General features: G+C 39.0%; 1 protein-coding gene across 7 annotated transcripts in view; it reads right to left on the bottom strand.

The window, feature by feature from the left end:
- Positions 1–21342, bottom strand: part of Cblb (Casitas B-lineage lymphoma b) — a 176818-nt gene that overhangs the window by 18695 nt on the left and 136781 nt on the right. For 5 of the 7 annotated variants that reach the window (XM_006521949.1, XM_006521948.1, XM_006521947.1 and 2 more), the window contains 5 exons: positions 14905–14999; positions 5995–6141; positions 3121–3218; positions 2873–3004; positions 200–340 (listed from right to left, as the gene is read on the bottom strand). In XM_006521949.1, the coding sequence (XP_006522012.1) occupies positions 200–340; positions 2873–3004; positions 3121–3218; positions 5995–6141; positions 14905–14999 (613 nt within the window). The remainder of the gene's footprint in view (positions 1–199; positions 341–2872; positions 3005–3120; positions 3219–5994; positions 6142–14904; positions 15000–21342) is intronic. The other 2 variants (XM_006521951.1, NM_001033238.1) reach the window with 1 other exon arrangement.

Here is a 21342-nt window from a genome sequence, read left to right as displayed (position 1 = left end):
GCCTGCATGTATGCCTGCACACCAGAAGAGGGCACCAGATCTCATTATAGATGGTTATGAGCCACAGTGTAGTTTCTGGGGATTGAATTCAGGAGCTCTGGCTGAGAGCAGTCAGTGCTCTCAACCACTGAGCCATCTCTCCAGCCCCGTCCCCCCCCCCCCCTCCTGTCCCCCTCTTTGGCTTTTCACTCACTCCTACCTGAAGGAAGAAGGAAAAGGTCCTGCCCTGAGGAAGGCCGGCTACTGGAGCCTGGAGGTTTTGAATGTTCGATGAGACTGTGTCTTGCAGGAGGTGGGGGAGGAGGGAGGGATGGAGGGAGAGCATCAAAGGCGTCCTCACCTGCATTTCAAGAAGGAGCACTATTAACAGTGGAACTTCATTAATCAAACCACAGTGCCAAGCAAAAATTATGACTGATTTTTCCCTTACTGCTTCACCTGACAAGTAAGTTCACTTGCAGGGTGGATTCAGCACTTCCCTGACTTACAGAATGGTGTTGCTTTGTGGGTGTGAGGATAGAAAATGCATATAAACACACACATGCATGCGAATGTACCTATGCGCACGCGCGCGCGCGCGCGCACACACACACACACACACACACACACACACACACACACACCAATGAAACACCCCTCTGTGAAACCATTTTTCTGTTTCCTGGGTCTTTCTATAAAAAGCAGCATTGCAAGTAACATATCAGCTCACTGTCCCTTTGTCACGTTTACCCTATTAGTATACTAGAACTCTGAACTGAAAAGTATTTTCAGTAAAACCAGCCAAACCGAAATCTCTGAGCAACAAAGAGAGTTCATGGCCTCTCCTGAGAAAAATCACACCATGCACAGGTAATTTAGTGTCAAAGAGCGTGTCTAACCACTCCATAACACTTGTTCCACTGGACTGTAATTCAGTTATATAGCACCACACATTTGATTTACTGTAAAAATATAGAGCAAACGCACAAGTGCAGCAGAGTGTACTGTTTGCTTAGTTGTCATCTCCAGAGAAGAACACGTCAATGGAGATCCCCATTAGGTGGCTCCAAAGCTAGTTACCCACATGTGTATATGTAATATATATGTGGTTTATTCAATGCTTATAGAATACTGCAGTGTGACTTTATGTCTATATATTTATCCCTGCAACTTATTGCTAGACCAGATTTTTTCTTACCTTGAATCTTTAAAAAAATAAAATGAACTGCATATAATTTGCAAGTATGTACATCAAATATGCTGTCAGTGAGACAGGCTATACGTAAACACCTTCACATTCTAATAATAAAAATACACATGTATTTAAGCAGAATGAATTTGACATAAATACATAAAAATGAATTTATCATTGTGCTTGCCTTGCAAAAATATGCAGAATATTTGATCTAATCATCACAAATATTTTTCTAATTTTAAGTATTTGAAGATTTAGAAGAGATTTGTTATCATTCAGGCTCTTGCTGTCACATAATTAAATTCAAATCTTTTTTCCAGCCCTTAAGTATCAGGCACCATGCTAGGAATTGAGTGATATGAAGATCAAAACTTAAGGAGCTTAAATACTATCAAGGGGAGTGAAAACCTGTTCGCAAACACTTAAGACTGACAGGTGAAAGGGTTTAATTGGCCTCATAAAGGAGAATTTATGAGAGCAGAAAAGAAAAATACAAGCAGCATCCAGTGAAGTGCTGCTATCAAGTGGAACATCAGAGGTTCAAAAATACATGTGCAGGAAAGACAGGTAATGCCTGTGCTTAGCCAAGAGAACAGTAAGGAAGGACCAATACGCAGGCCACGCTGGAGGAAGGCCCAAGAGAAGAGGTAGGAGGTAACTTCTATGGGAATAGCTAGCAGAAAGGTCATCAATCATCCATGGCTATTATATTGGACAAGAAAAAAAAATCAACTAGACCAGAAGCAAACACATAGGTCCCTGACAGCCCTACAGCAAACTCTATTAAACACTGTCATCTAGATCGTAAGGGCCTGAGTGAGGGGTCAAGATCCAGTATAGAGAAAAAGCAAATAAGGAAACCAGACTGTAGACAGGAACGTAGAATTCAAGCACAAGAGGAGAAACAGAACAAAACAAAACGAAAACCTTTGATCAATAAATCAGAAGCAAAAGACACTGTAATAGGACAGCTCAAACTACTGGTCTGGGGTGCATATGAGAAATATAAAAGCTCACTTAGTATTTCTAGCAGCCTAACAGACAATTCAGAAAAGCTTATAAACAGTTTAAACAGAACTAGTTCGTGTTTTCTAGGATGAAGTATATCCTTTCTCATAAGTTAGGGCCCAGCAATTTCATGCTGAAGCAGAGCGTGGGTCATGTTTACTAAGGATTAGTAAATTTGGAGGGCCCTGGTTTAAAGCTCCAGAACCGCACTTGAAAGCCTCTGGACAGAGGCCAAGGGAGCGAGCAACACTCTTGGGTCTTGACACAGAACTGCCTCTAGATGAGAGAACTGATGAAATCCCTGCTGGCGGCAGCCAGCCCGCCCGCCCGCCCGTCCAGGCTCTCCTTTGTAGTTATGTAAGGATAAGATTGTGGAAATGTAGCTTAAAACAAAGTTAAGTACTTTTTCTCTGATTATAAAAGCAGCGCCTTATTGCAGAAAAATCAGACACTTAAAAACTCTGAAAGATGCTATGAAAATCGCTTAAAATTTCCCAGCTATTTCCTATGCAATTAGTTCATCTGTTAGAGTGATGTCATGTGAATGCAGGAGCCACCATCAACCAGAGAACCCAACTAAGTTTAGGCCAATTCTCAACTAAGAGTCTGCATTATATTGAACTCTTAATTCGAATAATGCAGATATGGAGAGCAGGTCAGGGTTGTTTAAACTGCTTTTAACGTTTCAACCTAATGGAGGGATGAGCAGATCATAGTCAGAGGGCGTCCTGTTGACTGAAGAGCCGTGCTTTGGGCTGTCCCGGGGTGGAGGCCTGGCAGGTGGTAACGGTACTGGATCAGAGGCTGAGTCAGAACCACCTCCTAGAGGATAACACAAAACCTTAATGCATTCTCAGTATGAAAACACAAGGGAACTCTCCCTTTAGGTTGAGGCCACTAAGATGTATATTGCAAAGGAAAGCATACTCCATACATACCCTTCAAATAGATGCCTAAATCTGGGATGTTCGATTTCTTCATCTCTGAAGGCGCACCATGAGTTCCATTCAATATACAATGACCATTATCACAAGACCTAATGTGGAGACCAGAGGGCAAGAATCATTTAAGTGTCATGGCGGGCGTGAGGGGAGGACAATAGAGCGAACGGTCATTCCTACTAAGGTAATAAGAATACAAAACAAAAACAATTATCTTCTCTAGAAAAAGGACTAGTAACAACATGCAGCTACCCTGACCTGTACTTTAAAATCAGACGTGTTCGTCTGAAGGGAAACATGTCTCTCTCTTTCTCTCACTGCAATTTACGGCCACTAAAGCAGCCGAAACCCTAAACACATTTGAGTACGATTTTAGTTACACCTGGCCAGAGTTCTGAAGTGACGGAGTATACGCTACCGAAAACTATGTAAGGTCTAAGGGCCTCCATTTTTGTTGATGGCATTGAATGTGTTTGTTGGTTCAACTTAAGCATTCTTTGAATTGAAATTCAAAGGGCCTTAAAAGAGAGGAACCACTATGAAGCATTGGACAATTTCGTTTAAGTTCTGCAGGGAACACTCCAAGACCTACTCCTTCTGAACCTATCTAACCACTATGTTTAATAAACGCTGGCCCTCTGACACCTTAGGGAAGTGATGTCAGCAAAAGCTTTGGGTGCACATCACCAAGATGGTTTAATATGGGGGAAAATAGTAGCTCATTTAAAAGCCGTGATTTTGGTACTGCCATCAAGACTGGATGAAACTGAGGCATGGGAGGCGGCACAGAACACACTTGCCCTTAAGCTCCTAGCTTAGTAACGGCTGGCTAACAAAGAGCCTCAGAGAGAGAGTGAAGTTTTATACTTTCCTTTTGAATTAGTCTGATTTCTTAGAGCAAAGTGAAACTACATTCATAATGGAGGAGATAGTCGATATTTCAGTAGATATTGAGAGAGTGATTCATCTGAAATTCATTTCTATTCTCTCTGGTGGCCATTTCTTTTTAACGGGCACGATATGGTTCATTTAAGAACAGTTACGTATTGAGTCTTCATAATGATGATATGAATTGAATGATTCATTTACTGTTTCACTTCCCACATACTGACAATTTATTTTTCTTGCTGTTCCAAAGGGGGAGTGAGTGACATCCAGGAAAAGGAAGTTCTAAGGGGGGGTGGGGGGACTTTGCAGATGACACAACGTGCCACTCCACTCACTGGTTTTCAAGAACAAATTAGATCAAGTATTCATTACAATTAAGCTTAGGAATTAGCAACATTTATTATTTCTCTATAACTGTGGGGACTTGGTTATGATGGTTATAATTCAAATTGACTTTCAGTATCCAAGAGGTTAGCCACTTAAATATCATCTACTGTGACATGACAATTAAAATTTGATGAATTAAAATCATATCCTTCAGTCTTCCAGCCATGAGAAGAATGAGAATCCCAAAGAACCCAAAAAAATCTCGTTCAATTTTAGCATTTAAAAATTACTATACTAAATTAGTAAGAGCCAAAGAAACTGGGATTTGTTCACAGTTTATACTTGATGAGCAAGCGTGACTTTCCCTCAGCTAGCTCAGCGGGCACGTGGCTCTCCCAGGGTAACACTCTCCGTTATCGTCTTTGCAGGAGCACTCATCAGCACGATTAACAAGAGATAGCTGGTTCTTGCTGTAATCAGGGAAAGCGTGGGCTGCAGTGCATCACTTAGCCTGGGTAGTAACTCCGCCCACCAGCATCCCTTTGGAGGCACAACTCTTGGTTTCCAAGAATTTCTTTCTCTACCTCTGTGAGACACCTGGGAAGCGTTTTCAACTCCAAAGATGGAAACTCTACTCATAAAATACTTTAAGTCGACTGAGCTGGCCTCAAGTGGAAGCAGCACACTGAGTAAAGATGGCGTGGATGACTGATGGCCTTGCAGTCTCCTATCTGTCAGTCATCAGGAGGCCCCAGGCAGCTCAGCCACTAACAGTGTCTGAACAGAGCTGAGCAACTTGGAGCCAAGCACAGCTCCAGGAATACTATGCAAGAAGAATGCAGGCCAGAAAATAAGTTCAGAAAATAAAGCTAATAGATTGACATGTCAGTAAGATGCAAATTATATAAATGTTACTGTAACTGTATTAAGTTTCATGCATGCAAAGCCATGATTTTGCTTAGAGACAAACATATTTCAAAACATGTAAGCCATTATCAATAATTCTTATAAAAGTCAATGTGACTGGCACTTTGAAGACCAATAATGCTCCTATTATAATGAGGGGAAAAAGAAAAAGAAAACACAGCAAAATAAAACAACAAAACCCAGTGATCTTTGTATTCTTAGCTCATGCAAGAGAAGGTATTTGCTCAAAAAAGAAGTTAACAGAAGTAACGTTAAGGCTTCCCCCCCATTGTATTATGATTTCAGTAGAAGTATATTACATATCAAGAAGGAAAATGAATATAAATTATTCTAGCCTTCACATTATGAAGAAAAATTCTTAAGCAGGTTGACCTAGTACCTTAATATTAGTTTCTAAGCACTAATATTTCTTCATGATATATATGCTTGGACCTTTTGAAATTCATTAAAATATCTTAGGGGAAATGCATGAATTAATCATCATTATATGTAACGTATAGCTCCTTTTTATTAGATTGTAATTTGGCCTTTTGTGGGGGTGGGGAAGAAGGCAACAAAATCTTTTATGTGGAAGCAATGAAGGAAATATATAGGAACTACAGGCTAGGCAAGGAACAGGATTTTTAACCAATCACATACTATTGAACCGCATAGAAACAACCCCCACGTTTGACAGCATGACGATGCTTATGCCGATGCAGGATGATACAGAGATGCTCATCTTCTTACCGAACAGGAGCTTTGACATTATGGCAATGAGATGGTTGTGAATTCAGGGACACAGGATGGGATGAAGGAATCTTGTATTCATCGTCATCATCTTCTACCGTGTCTCTAGTTTTCTCTGAGAGACAATTTGCTAATGGACCAGTACACCTACCAAGAGGGAAAAGAAAATCCAATCTGGTTTAAGCATCATAAATACCAGAGCAGGAAGGTCTGATGTGACATAGAACAATGAAGAAACTGCTTTGTCACTGGAAGTTTTCAACTGTAAACTGTTCTTACATCCAATAGAAATGGAAGGCCTTGAAATGTTAAGATAAGATATTCATACCTGTGGTTTTTAAGGGTGAACTAAGAAAAAAATGAAAATTACGAAAATGAAAGGGTTTTATAAATAAAGCTTTAACATAAGATGTGTACAATTATTCAAGTCCAAGCTATTAAAATGTTAATTGCTCCCTCCCATGTACTGGAAATCAGCAAAAGTGATAAGGATACACTGAAATCAACTGGAAACAAGAGGTTCTTTAAAGGTTCAAACTGGTCTATGGCTAATACCCATAGTTTTAAAAAAGCCATACATGAGAGAAATTTAACTATCTTGTCAACTTATAACTGTAGTGCTAGAGTTCCTCCCACTGCAACAATTAAGAACGAAACGTGTCCACAATTAGAAGCCGATCATGACAGAAATAAATCTTTGAGATGGATTGTTTTTGTAACTCATGATACCTAAGTGTAATACCTAACTGCAACGAATAAAACACTTAGCGGGATACCGTGGTGGATTTGAGCATTTTACTTGATCATTTGGGAAAATATATAAAATAAAATTGAAAAGTACTCTACTTCCTGTGTGGGTTTTAATTTAACCTTTGCTACTGCCCAAGACAACAGTCCAAAAAAAAAAATGTTAAAATGCAACTTGGCCAACAGGTAGAAAGACAGCTAGTTTGCAAGACACTAGAAAAACTCGGATCCAAGCCACTTTAATTATTATAAACTTCACGGAAAATGTTCCCCCCCCCCCAAAAAAAAAAAAAAAACACAAAACAGTGTAATGTTCCAGCACATTCGGCAGAGGGAGCAGGAGCCCTCTGGTACGTGAGGCAGTCGATGCCTATGTGGCTTTTTGTCTTTTTTCTTTTTCCATTTTCATTTCTTCTCACCACAAAGTTTCATTTTCATTTTGTATTCTTCTCTCCGAGAGCTGAGTGTCCCTGTCTGAACTTCTTGGGACTAAAACATTTTTTCAGATTATTTTTTCCCCTCAAATTTTGGAACAGTTGCAGACTTTACCAGTCGTATCCCTCATGTAATCCTCAAAAAAGCTTTGGATTTTGGAGAACTTTCTATAATGATTTCACTTTTGGGTCAGTGTGGCTGAACACCCGTTATAATAGAAAAAAATGTCAGAGGTGTTTTGTATGTGTGTGTGTGTGTGTGTGTGTGTGTGTGTGTGTGTGTGTGTGTGTGTGCATGTATGTGTGTGCTCATATTTAAAGTTTCAACTGTATTCAGAGATCACGGAAAACCTTCCCTTGGGAGTTTTCAAAAGCTTATACTTTTAGTTTGTCTTTGAAGAAGTTTTCAGTATTGATTTTTAAAGCTCTGTTTGTTAAGAGATACTTCAGGATCCAAATGTCAGTTAATGGTAACCTGAAGCTTTGTTGTAGTAGCAGAGGGGTCTCTACACAGCCCAGAACACAGGCTATGAAATTCATAAACAAACAATAGTGTTATAGTCACTCTAGTTGAATCCTAGAAGACACACCTTGCAACTAAAGGTGACAAAAGTAAAGATGTTTCAAAATGATGACTTGATGGTGTTTTAATATGGTTAGGATAGAAATAACTGTATTTTCTTGCAAACACTAAATTCTTGGAGACAGACATCAATCTCACCAACCTCTGCAAAGACCAGGACGTCTCTATAGGCAGAGGAAGTGGGCCCTGCATGTTCCCATCCTCATCCTGCTCTGCTTCCAGTCTCAGTGAACACCATCTCTATACATACCACTTAAGTAAATACTTCAGAGACAAAAGGGACCTTTGACTTAATATTCAATAACTACATCAAGAGGTGGAAGTTCAAATCTGTCTTACAGGTTACTTCAATAATTTAATGATTTCCAAGAAGCACTTCACTCTGAAGGAAGAATACTTGTTTTTAATTTGCATAACATATAGTATGTATTGGGATGTGTGTGCTCATGCCAAGGTATGGATGGAGGTCAAGGACAACTTGTGGCAATCAGTTCTTACTCTCTCCTATCTTGCCGTTCCCAGGGATTCAACTCAGGTGATCAGACCTTGTAGCAAGAAACCATCTTGTCAGTGCAAGAAATAAACAATTAAAAAAAAAAACAAACAAACCACACCTGTTGTGGTTAGCTCTGGATGCTACCCTTCATTGACAGAAGATCTTGCCTGGCTAAATACCACTCACTCTTTTGTTAGTCAGAGAGCATCTGATGTAAATATGAAAGGCAATAATTATCTATCATTTTATCAAAAACTAAGGGTTCAGTTTTAGAAGCTACTAGTTAGACATTTTATTAGGTTGAATGGATCTTGGTGAGTTATAACTAGAAGTTAAGAAAGCTATGTGCCATTTGTATTGAAATATAAAAAATACATCCTGGTATTTTTTTTAAAGATTTATTTATTGATTATATTTAAGTACACTGCAGCCATCTTCAGACACTCCAGAAGAGGGAGTCAGATCTCGTTACGGATGGTTGTGAGCCACCATGTGGTTGCTGGGATTTGAACTCTGGACCTTTGGAAGAGCAGTCGGGTGCTCTTACCCACTGAGCCATCTCACCAGCCCATCCTGGTATTTTCTACTTATCATTTTAATAAAGTCTTGTAAGAAAGTTCACTATTTTCTCTTAGGTTAATGTTTTAATATTTATTAAAATTTTATCATAAAGAACTTGTAAATAAAAAAGTCAGAGAGATCAAGCTGACCCAAAGTCTATGCATTGTATCCAAACTTTTGTATAGCCTATGAGTCAACAGGTGTCAGCATAACTAGACACAGAGTCACTGTCTGTGTGTATGTTATCTAGATGGTGGACTTAGGGACATGGAGACTCAGTCAGTCACTGGTATATCTTAAGGGAAAGATATTATTTTCATTGTGTTCCTCCAGGGTCCCGGAGGAACAAAGTAGGACAGCTATCTGGCTGGCTCCAAAGGAAAGATACCAAGCCATTTGCATCCATTTACACACATTTACACTGTTATATGACTCCACATTCCTGCTACCTCTTCCATTCTGCTGCTGTTCCTGAGTCATAGCACAGGAGGTACATTTTTCCAGGTTGCAAAACCATTATCCCCTTAACTTGAAACTCATCTGAGCCTTCCTATCCTCATGGTGACTCACTGGCTTGAGTGTGCAGGCACATTCGCCATGTTGAGAAAGAGGTCTATTTCCATCACGGTGATACTTTCTGAGGCCACCTTTCAAAGCTGAAGGTTCACAAACATATTCCTCCCAAGAACTGCCTACTCCCAGAATAACCACAGGGCAGACTGACTGCACATGCCATTACCATTTACTTTGATAATGGACCTCAAATATCACCCTCTTCAAGTGGTTTTCATTCCTAATTGGAGCAACCCTTGACACACCAACTTTTCTCCGAAAACAAAAAGCAGACCCCTTCATATTTCAGTGTCTATAAAAATCCCCATGAAACTGGCAACAAATTCAGTAATTTTCTTTGACCTTTTCGGTTATATGTATTTAGCATATGTCCTTCTATTGATGTGTTTCCTATACTGTTATTTTACTGTTTTTGTCTACAATTGCAACATGTTTAAGGGAAGACCTTGAGGCCATCAAGGATTACCCTACTTTGCACGTAACTGAGCACTTACAAGCTTTTAAATAAAAATAATGAGGGGGTATTAGCAAGGAAAATCACCATGCCGATAAAAAAGGAGAGAGAGCAACAATTTTCAGAACCTTTCATGGACAGAAAAGCATTTTAAATAATATGCCATTTTACTTGCTTCCCATATCAGAAGATCTCTGTTCAAGCAACTAATGGCAGAAAGTAAAGATATACATGTTTTTATTAAATAAAAGCTCAAGCTGCCATGTTTTATTTCATGTTTCATGTGCTACACTGTTCTTACCTGAACAGAAAACATCTCCAATTCAGACAAACCAAAGCCCAAAGAGCCAGCAAAACAAACAGTGATGTTCGACAAGATTATCTTGTGTCTGCAGCACACAAGTCATTTGCCCAAAACCCTGGCATGAGTATTACAATGATTGAGAGGGTGCTTTTCACACTATCAGGAAAAGGTGAGCTTGCTGCAGCCTGCAGCTTTGGACTAAGCTTTGACTGCGAGCGATCTCACAGATTTGCTGAAAACCTGGAGACAGCTAGGACAGCTGCACCCCGGTGCCCCAGGGTCAGGCTTTTCACGCACAGCTGGGCTCTCTCCCTTGCTTTACTGCTTTAAAAGCGCCTTTCAGAGAGGTCTTTCCTCAGGACCACATCTAGAGTGACAGTCTGTGTGTCACTAGTCATCCTGCCCCACGTCTGATTTTCCTACCGGAGATTACCGCTAAGTGGTTAACTGACTTTCTTCTCACTTTCTTTTCCTTAACTAGAGCACCCATTCCGAAGGGGAAGGGAGTTGGATCTTGCCCCATCTGGCCCCCCGCAAGTCTCAGCTGAGCACAGCAACAGAACAAAAACTAGAGAGCTGGGCAAAAATTGGATTTTCTTTTCAGCGAACCTCCCAAATTTAGTACCTTATTTAATTAAGAGATGTGTAACAACAACAACAAACGTCACCACCTCCCACGACAGAGGACCGTTAGGAAAAGCATGAACCAAGTAGCTTTGGTTCCAAGGTATTCGACAGCTTGTGATTAATATGCCAAAACTACAATTGTCCCCATGTAAACAGCAAAGCATAAAGAAATTATTCCTCAGCTTTCTACAGTGTTGTTTTACTTGGATGGATTCACTACCTTATTATCTATAATATCATATGTGTTCATTTGATAGTATAGTGTGCCAAGGACAATAAACATTTCAATTGTTTAGTCTTCCATCTCATTAAACTTAAAAATCAAATTAGTTGGATATAATTTAGTAAGCATATATGTAATAAAATACTACATATATATGTAAAGTACATATTATACATTATAATTTAATTATAAAATAAAATAATACACAAGGAACTTTTTGTTCTCTCTTCTAAAAAGTTATAATAAATATCTACATTTCAAGTTTTTACTTAAAGCTTTATATTGATAGTGCCAATGTTATGTAGAATCTATTTTTTAAAAAATTCAGAAAATGGAGTATCTATTCAAACAGCGACTGTTTCTTTTCACTATCACTTTATGATACCATATTTTCAGAAATAAATTATAAAGTGTGTAGAAAGAGTCACATAATCACCCAGATGAAGACTGGCCTGAATGGAAACCTCACAGGATATCCTCTGCCCTCAAGAAAATAGGCATCAAGGGCCAGTATCAAATGCCGAAAATTCATATCTTCCTAACTGTTACTATCACTGGAGTTGAAACTAAAAGATAATTGCTAGCCTGGTATTCTTATGTGCAGCTCTGTGACTTCCAACATTTGTAAGAACTGTAAGTTAATTTAGACAGTGATTTGTAATTTTCCTTTGCCTTGATGTCTGAACACGGACCAAGAATCTAAGATGGCAATGGGGACCTGAATGTCTAACAGCGCCATGTCAGTGAGCATATGTGTTTGCTCTGTCATCCTCCTATGATGGATGCTCCTTGGACATGGACTATCCTCTCCATTGGGTCAAAGTGGAGCTGTATTAATAATAAATTGCATGGATATTATGTAGTAGTACAATTTCATAACCAACATTCTATCAGATACTATAATAATAATATGAACAATATAATGATTATAATGAAAGTATTATACGCATTATGATATTAGTAATGTTAGTAAGGTCGATAGTTCATCTCATGATGGCTTCTGCAATAGGAAGTGGTCAACCAGCTATAGTAGAGAGCATTCAGGTCACCAAAGTTTCCAATAAAATTAGCACCATATAGTGAATAATTCATAACAATTGCTGCATAGGGAGCAGAAGCTCAAAAGATTTTAGGTAACATTTAAGTTAAACATATCCTCTCATGTATTAGCCAGATAGAAGCCAAAAGTCCAGAGAGGGAACCTTCTTCAAAATAGGGCAATTAATAAATGCTAGGGTAAGACATGGAACCCAACATGATTTTACTCTACTGCAGATTTTACTTCAGAATTTCATGATTTCACAGAAAAAACAGTATATATATTCTGAAAAAAAAATGGATGTGACAATATCAAAGGACAAGGAGAGTGTGATGTCATCTCCACAAATGAACTAAATAATGTTAAAATAAATCTCAATTTCACAAAAGACCCAAGGATAAAATTTGGATGTTGATATTTTGAGTATTTATTTCTGCTGTTAGGATTATTTTATTTTATATATTTTCTTTTATTCATTCTTCCTTTTCTTTTATTATATTTTCTTATATACTTTACTTAATTTCTACAGATATAGTTGTGGGGAGGGGAAGAGAAACATACAATACAAATCTAATGCTTACAGCTATGGCTAATATGTAACATGCAAATTAACTAAGTTGCTGATAAAAATACTTGTTAAATGCTTGTTAAAATATTTTTTAGTATAAACTAGAAAATATTGAGAAAAAAATTAGAAAGTGGAGAGAAAATATCACCCGATCTTAGTGGTTCTTGCAGAGTTAAACATTACAAACTTACCAGTGAGTGCACTTCACTAGGAATTTACCATTCATGCTAATTATAAAAGGACCAAATAGAAACAAACAAAACCAAGACCCCTTCTCTAGTCATACTTCACTCTGTGAATTAAAGAAACAGAGGGCTGGGGGAGCTGATCAGGAACTTGGACCATCTCAGTAATTTGTTTCTTAAAACCCTGACTGTAGAGGTTATAGAGCGGCGATGTCTTACTGTATGCGCACACTTTAAGGTTTATTTGCAAGGCCTGCACTATCAGGTTTGCTCTCACAGACTTAGACTGTATGACAGCGTGATTGTAACTGCTGGGTCTCAGCTCAGCTTCTCTACTCTTCCCTCAAGGATCTCAAATTGCACTCTGGTTTAATTTCAGGCACTGCAGTATCTAATTGTGCCCATCTTCAGTGACTCCTTCTGTCCCGACTATGAAACACACTTTGCTGATGCAGTTTGTAATGGCTTTCCTTAAAGGACGAAAAAAAAAAAAAAAAAAAAAAACAAAAAAACAAAAAACCAAAAACCAAAAACCAAACCAAAACAAACCAATCAAACAAACAAACAAAAAAACCAAAAACCCTAGTCAATGAGCAGTACACCGTTTGGTGCAGTGTTCTCTTGTGATGTCACACATGTTAAAAGATTACTTTTAGAGCATATCAGATTCCTGGAAGGTTGAGAGTTAGCTTTTTCTTTCCCTTTCTTTCTTTCTTTCTTTCTTTCTTTCTTTCTTTCTTTCTTTCTTTCTTTCTTTCTTTCTTTCTTTCTTTCTTTTATAAATCTAATGGAAACTCAAGGACCTCCAGGGAAAGGAATGAAGAAGTTCTAAGGAGGCTTTTCGTTATAAAAGAAGGCCTTTGCATAGTTAGTGATGCACCTGAGAGAGAGCGCTGTCTGAGCATGTATAGGACTCCCAGAGAAAAAAAGAGAAAGAAAAAGAAACAAATTAAAAACAGAGAAGAAAAAAGAAAAACCTGGCAGTCTTAGTAGATAGAAACCAAGCCATCAAAAACAACAAAAACAACAACACACCCCTTAAAATAATTTTCCCTGGCAGTATTTGAAAGCATAAACCTTGTTTATGATTTGCAAACCATCCAATCTTTTTAAAATTAGAGTACATAATTACTTACATCAAGAACAATAATTTGTAACAAGAAAAATGCAAGTCAGTCTTTTCTATTGTTTTCTGATACAGAGGCTCACTCTGGATCGCAGGCTGCCCTGGCACTCATTATATCCTTCTGAAGGTAGACTCTAATTAATGATGATCCTCCTGGTCTCAGCTTCCCAATGCTGGGATTATAGGTATATATACTGCCAATCTCTGCTTTGTCAACCACTATTAATTATTGAACACAAGTCACATTAGTTTTTATAAAAGCAAACGCTGAGACATAGAACTTGAGGAAAAGGTGGAACATGATAGGCGGGGCTTGGTTGCTGCATAGTGCAAGCACTAGGAATAGATGAGAATTCTAGCTGACTAAACTTCTGTAGGCTCATACTGCTACAGAGAGCTCAGAAGGAAATGGAAATGGAAGGAGTGGCAACTTGGCTGGACATTACCTCACTGTCCAGCATGCAGTGGCCCCAATTCCCAGCTTTATGTCCACTGGTCCCAACTCAATGCAGATCTACTGACATTCTCAGAAGTCTAGCTGAGTCTGAGCCAGCAAGGGGAGGCTTAACTGGATAGGAAAAAACTCCATGGGGATACATGCACAGATCTTGGGCACTGAAGAGTTTTGAAAAGCAGGGAACTTGGGGGAACTTTATTGAACTTGGGTAGTGAGATAAAGTCATAAAGAAGAAGGCTGGAGTAGAGAGCTTGCTGTGCTGCTCTGCCCTCTGCTTCGATGGAGGTTAGGCTAAGTTTTCTTGCCCTTTCGTTCTGTTATTCATCTTCTCAGGAGTTTAGGAAGTCTGTAGGAGCTACTCCCAGAAGCAGAAGTCTTACCATCTGATACTTGAAGTCATAAACCCAATTCCACCGCTTCTGTCTTTACTGATTTCCTTCTATTTACCCTGTAGTTGCTGTACTAAGAACCTGAAAAACATTCTTTCCTATATTAGGTATGGACACACGATCTCCAAATCCAAGGAAACTCACTTTATGCTTGGGAGAAGGGTGGTGACTGGAGGCGGAGGGGAAAGCCGAGGAGGGACATCGTATTCTTCAGTGGCAAGGTGGCCATTGGAAAAGACCTGAAAGTAAACCAAAGGTGTTAGTTCCTGGACTTCAACTCCTGGCAAAGCCTGAAACCACAGCAGCTCTTAGAATTTCACAGAGCTCATATAATTTTGGCTTATTTAGACTAGTGCAATACCATACAATTTATTCAGGAGTCAGCAGGATCAGTGGTGATCTACCATATCACAGATTATATGAAAAGATGTTACATTATGATTTTTAAACACAACGGAGAAGCAAGGCAATAATTTATATACATCCAATTGAGAATTTCCCAGGAACGATCAGATTATATCACAAGAATAGGGGCTGGCTAGAGGAAGAAACTATGTGGACACAACTGTCATTTTACATGCCTCCAAACAGACTTAGGGCTCCCAGGGCCATCTTCAATTCCTGATGTCACAGGGTATGAGTAGACCCCTGCAGGCCTGTGTCATGTCCAAGCCAAGCTTCAGAGCCATTTTAGTCAGCCAATTGTTCTGACTTTCCACGTGTGTGGAAATCCCACATCTACTTTTGGTTTGCAAAAAGCTCAGAGCCAACGTTTTATCAGTGGGGATCAGGGGCTTCCGGTTTACAGGCGCAGTGGTAATGCTGGTGGAAGCACCTGGCCAACTGTTCCTTGCCTCTCTTATAGTCTTGAACTGGATCAACTTAAATGGTGGAAGAAATGGAAGGGTAACTTTGCAAAGGCATACAAGGCTATGGACCTCTTAAAGTTTGTAAGTAATGAATTGAATTGGTATTTTTTATAATAAACTTCTTTCTTTCATAAGCTCTTATTAACTCATATTGAGAAGGGAGATGAATACTAGGGATAGATGGGTGAGTTGTACCTTCAGTAGTCTTGGCTAAATGAGCCCAGATGGTTGAGATATATTTTTAGTAGTCTTGGCTAAATGAGCCCTGATGGGTGAGTTGTACCTTTTGTACCTTGGCTAAATAAATCCAGATCCACTGCTTAGATTCTTGGTTATATAAACAGTGGTGAGGATTTAAAATGAAAACCTGCAAAGGCCATGGGTATCCTACCAAACAGCAGACTGCAAGATCACCTCTGAGATATATGGATGCTCTCATCTGCTGTAAAAAATCCAATTTTATAGCATTGAAATTTCACTCTAGAAGCGAGTGACTATGTTAGTTCAGATTTTCTTTCCCAAGTCTCCCCTCATTAGATTCAACGCGCTGCAGTTACATCCTGATAAAACACATCTTTAAATGAAGTGATTTTATCGTGGGCTTTTGACTGAGAACCATGTATCAGAACATGACAAAATTTTTTGAACTTTGCTAGAGAAGAGAATTTTCCTAAGAGATATGTATCATGATGAGGTTCAATGAAATCCTTTAACATAAAAATTGTCTTTTATCTGATGAATACATGCATCCAGCTATAAATGCCAATTATAGTGTTGAACATTTGAAAGTATTCTTCATCAAAATTCTTCTCATTGACTGAGCAGACATAGTGCTAAGATTTTTGCAATAAAATCTAATGATTTTTATCAAAATTACACTTAAAAGTTGTGTAAAATGAAAGGATTTCTTTTTAAAAATGTGGACTAAGCTGTTTTTTCGGTAATAATATCTATCACGTTACTACTTGATAAGAGCTCAGTAACAAAGGATGATATGGAAATAAGAGTTCATGGTATCAACTTCAACAATAAGCCAACTATAATTTCATAATCAAAACATTATGAGCACACTTGAGCAGGAATGTCAATATACCCAAACATCTACTGATATGGAAATAAAAGCATGTTTCAACCTTGATAAAGGAGCGATACTTTGATAGGACAATTCACACAACATCTCTGTGTGATACTAAATTTCTCAAAGGGAAATCTGTTGCAAAAAACGGCTCAGCTGCTAGAGTGCCTGCTGCACGGGAAAGAGGACCTATGTTCATATTCCCAGCACCCACATCATAGCCAGGCACAGCTGTGTGCATCTGGAATCCCAGCACTGTGCTGACAGATCACAAGAGCTTACTGGACATTCCCAGCCTAGAAAAGCATTTGACAGAAGCATTTGATATGGCTCGGTGTTTAAGAGCACTTTCTGTTCTTCTAGAGAACACAGATGTGATACCCAGCACCCACACAAAGCCTCACAATTGTCTTGAACTCCACTTTCAGGGGATCTGGCAAGTACATGGTATACAGACATATATTCAGGTAAAACACGCATAAACCTATCAATCAGTCAATCAAACAATCAATCAATCAAAACGTCAGGTGAGTAAATGACAAAGGAAGATGGATGTGGACATGAGCATCCATATGCATGTGCATATAATATGTATATATAAAAGAATACTCATATACATACACAACACATACATACACACAGTAAAATAAAAAAATAAAGTGATATCATACTGACAACAGAGTTTTTCCTGTTTTTCCTGGAAAAATCATAAAATCTATTACTCAGGTTCATTCATTCTCTGGTAGGGCATTAACTTGAGGGGATTAAGCAACTCCTTTCTAACTTCATCAGATTAGTATGTTTCAAAATGTGAGTAGCATTTTAACTAATGGCTTCATGAATTGTATTGATGGACTGTAGCTTAAAGATTTCTCCTGTCTCTGAAAAGTTAAGAATTTTTTTCATTTTTTGTTTTGTTTTTAATGAACAATTTATTTGATAGCTGCAAGTGTAGTTCTATTTTGTGGAGAATTAATGCAATATTGTATGTATTTCAGACTACAGTCTTTTATTTCTCACTTGTTTTTATAGCAAATTCCCTTACATGGGTCATGTGCAATAGGGCTTACATGAATGTTGAGAGACAACAGGGCAGGTGACCTCAGTAGTGGAGGCACTGACCAGGGAAATTTCATTGCTATAAATGGAAGACACCTTGTCTTTATATTATTTTAAAAGTACACATCATTTGCTTAGTATTTGATCATGCTGTAATCAGTTCTAAACTGTGTCTTGAGAGTTGAGCATATTCTTAATACCACACATGAAATTCTGTGTAGTTCTTCCTAATTAGGAGACCGAAATTATGCAAGCATGCAAACAGTCAAAGGCTTACAAGTGCTGAGACTCATTTCTGTGAATCTAATATGATTGTTTCTGAAAAGGAGTTGTTGGAGGACAAAATCTAACATGTGATTCTGAATTCCACGTTCAACTTCACCCATTTCATCAAAGCAGAATTTGGCTGTCACTACCCGAGAGTGGAGAGTGGAGTACACGACCATCTCCTAGCTGAAAATGAATATTCTATGTTCCTTAGGAATCTGGAGGACCTGTTTGTGAATAGTGGAAACAACAGTCTGCAAGATGCTGGCCTCTGGGCTCAGGCTCCTTCAAGGCTGTCACCTATCCATTAGAATTCTACCAGAAATCTTAGGGATTTACCATTTAAAAATCCGCATCGCTGGTCACGTTAGTCTCGTGCTATCTCTACTTTGAAAGCTCTTTCCTACATAAAGGACTGAGAAAACGTCATACCAGAACTGGTTTCAAATTGTATTACCCAGTTTGGGGGCACATGCCTTTATCCTTATATGCACTGCAATTCCTTCCCTTGACTTCATTTCACTGTCCTGCTTCCTATCTACTTGAAATCCCTTTCTGTTATTGCCATGGAGGTCCGGTGGCAGGGCTGGGGAGGGCTACCCCGTTGTCTGCCATCTCTGTTAGCCCAGCTGGTAGAGACCAGCTTGTAGAACACTTTATTCCTTTTCTGCCTTTCCTTTCAGGATTTCAACTTCTTTTCCTTTCAACTACATATATTTTGGGTGTTTGTCACACATCAGAGAGCACTCTTGTGGGCCCTGGACTGTCCTGTGCTTAAGATTGTTCCATTCACAATATTCTCACTGTGTCACAGACATCCAACTACTTGCACAGCTGAGTGAGGATGACGAAATGAGCCCCATTCCTGAAGGGTCTGCGGTGTGGAAGCCCTCCAATGTGGGCTGTGCAATCTATTGTAAACCTGGCTCTCCTACATTGGTTTTTCTGTGTGCCTCTAGGTGCCATATAGTCTTAACACGTATGTTCGGAATCTTTTCCTGTGACTTCGACTATATTGTCTAAGGTTAGAGTGATATTTTAGGAAAAATTCTGTACAATGAAAAGGATTTTTATTCTAAAAACATGTTTATCTGTTTGCATTTATTTGATATGTGTAAGTAATACACACACACACACACCCACACCCCCCCACACACACACGCAGACATGTACATACACACAGACAGACACACACATCATGGGTGCCTAGATTTTATTTATTATCAAATGCAAATGTATTTTCTATCTTGTGATTATAACTGCTCCACAATCTAGAGAGCATGTCTTCATGTGTTGTTCAGTAGGACACTGCAAATGAGGCCCGTGTGCACAAAGGCTCCCATTTTGAAAGCCAGCTCTTGCAAATCTTGGAACTTACAGATAAGTTTAATATCATATGCATGAACATGTGCTTCCTCACACAAAAAGTTATAATCACAAGAAGAAGATCATAGGGCAATCTTATCTAGAGATTCCTTCAAAAGATTGTTCTACATAAGGTCATCTGTAATGTCCTCGCCAGGCAGATGATAAGTTAAAGACAGTGTTTGTCACTAAGAATCAGCTGGATCCTCAGACTCTCAAGGGAACATTGTTGATGCCCAGAATTAACAACTTTAACTTTGTATCATATTTTAAAATATTTATTGCAAAGTGTGGGTTCAAACAGCAGTTTTGTTGCAACATGAAATAATCTTTGAGGATGTAAGCACAGCCACGCTAATACACACAATGGAGCACAGACCTTAAAGAGTCTGTCCTCTTAGGAGGCCTCCTCCATCCTAAATCAGATAGGGGACTAATATCCAATATATATAAAGAACTCAAGAAGGTGGGCTCCAGAAAATCAAATAACCCCATTAAAAAATGGGGCTCAGAGCTAAACAAAGAATTCTCACCTGAGGAATACCGAATGGCTGAGAAGCACCTGAAAAAATGTTCAACATCCTTAATCATCAGGGAAATGCAAATCAAAACAACCCTAAGATTCCACCTCACACCAGTCTGAATGGCTAAGATCAAAAATTCAGGTGACAGCAGATGCTGGCAAGGATGTGGAGAAAGAGGAACACTCCTCCATTGGTGGGATTGCAAGCTTGTACAACCACTCTGGAAATCAGTCTGGTGGTTCCTCAGAAAATTGGACATAGTACTACCAGAGGATCCCGCAATACCTCTCCTGGGAATATATCCAGAAGATGTTCCAACCGATAAGAAGGACACATGCTCCACTATGTTCATAGCAGCCATATTTATAATAGCCAGAAGCTGGAAAGAACCCAGATGTCCCTCAACAGATGAATGGATACAAAAAATGTGGCACATTTATACAATGGAGTACTACTCAGCTATATAATCACAAAAGAGCTCACACAATATGTACTCACTGATAAGTGGATATTAGTCCAGAAACTTAGAATACCCAACATATAAGAAACAAATTGCAAAATACAGGAAACTCAAGAAGAATGAAGACCAAAGTGTGGACACTTTGCTCATTCTTAGAATTGGGAACAAAACACCCATGGAAGAAGTTACAGAGACAAAGTTTGGAGCTGAGACGAAAAGATGGACCATATAGAAACTGCCATATCCGGGGATCCATCCCATAATCAGCTTCCAAACGCTGTCACCATTACATACACTAGCAAGATTTTGCTGAACGGACCCAGATGTAGCTGTCTCTTGTGAGACTATGCCAGGGCCTAGCAAACACAGAAGTGCATTCGCACAGTCAGCTACTGGATGGATCACAGGGACCCCAATGGAGGAGCTAGAGAAAGTACCCAAGGAGCTAAAGGGATCTGCAACCCTCTAAGTGGAACAACAATATGAACTAACCAGTACCCCCCCAGAGCTCGTGTCTCTAGCTGCATATGTATCAGAAGATGGCCTAGTCAGCCATCACTGGAAAGAGAAGCCCATTGGTCGTGCAAACTTTATATGCATCAGTACAGGGGAATGCCAGGGCCAAGAATTGGGAGTGGGTGGGTAGGAGACTGGGTGGGGGGGGGCGTGGGGGGACTTTTGGGATAACATTGGAAACGTAAATCAAATAAATACCTAATTAAAAAAATAAACAAATAAAAAAAAGAGGCCTCCTCTGAAGGAGAATTCAATCATGAGACAAAAATAAAAAATTAGGGAAGAGTTTGAATCCAAGTCCAGGGACTATCCAAGAGGTTGATTAGAAATAGGATGAAAATCCACCTCTCAGTAAGAGGTAACTTTTGTAGTTGGAATCCTCAACAGAACCAAAACTGAACCCTTTACTACTATATGAGAACTAGTGTTAATATTACAGAATATAAA

Source organism: Mus musculus, chromosome 16 (assembly GCF_000001635.26).
Source record: "Mus musculus strain C57BL/6J chromosome 16, GRCm38.p6 C57BL/6J".
Lineage (NCBI taxonomy): Eukaryota > Metazoa > Chordata > Mammalia > Rodentia > Muridae > Mus > Mus musculus.
Note: the sequence above shows the minus strand (reverse complement) of the source record. Positions and strands in the feature narration are given on the sequence as shown.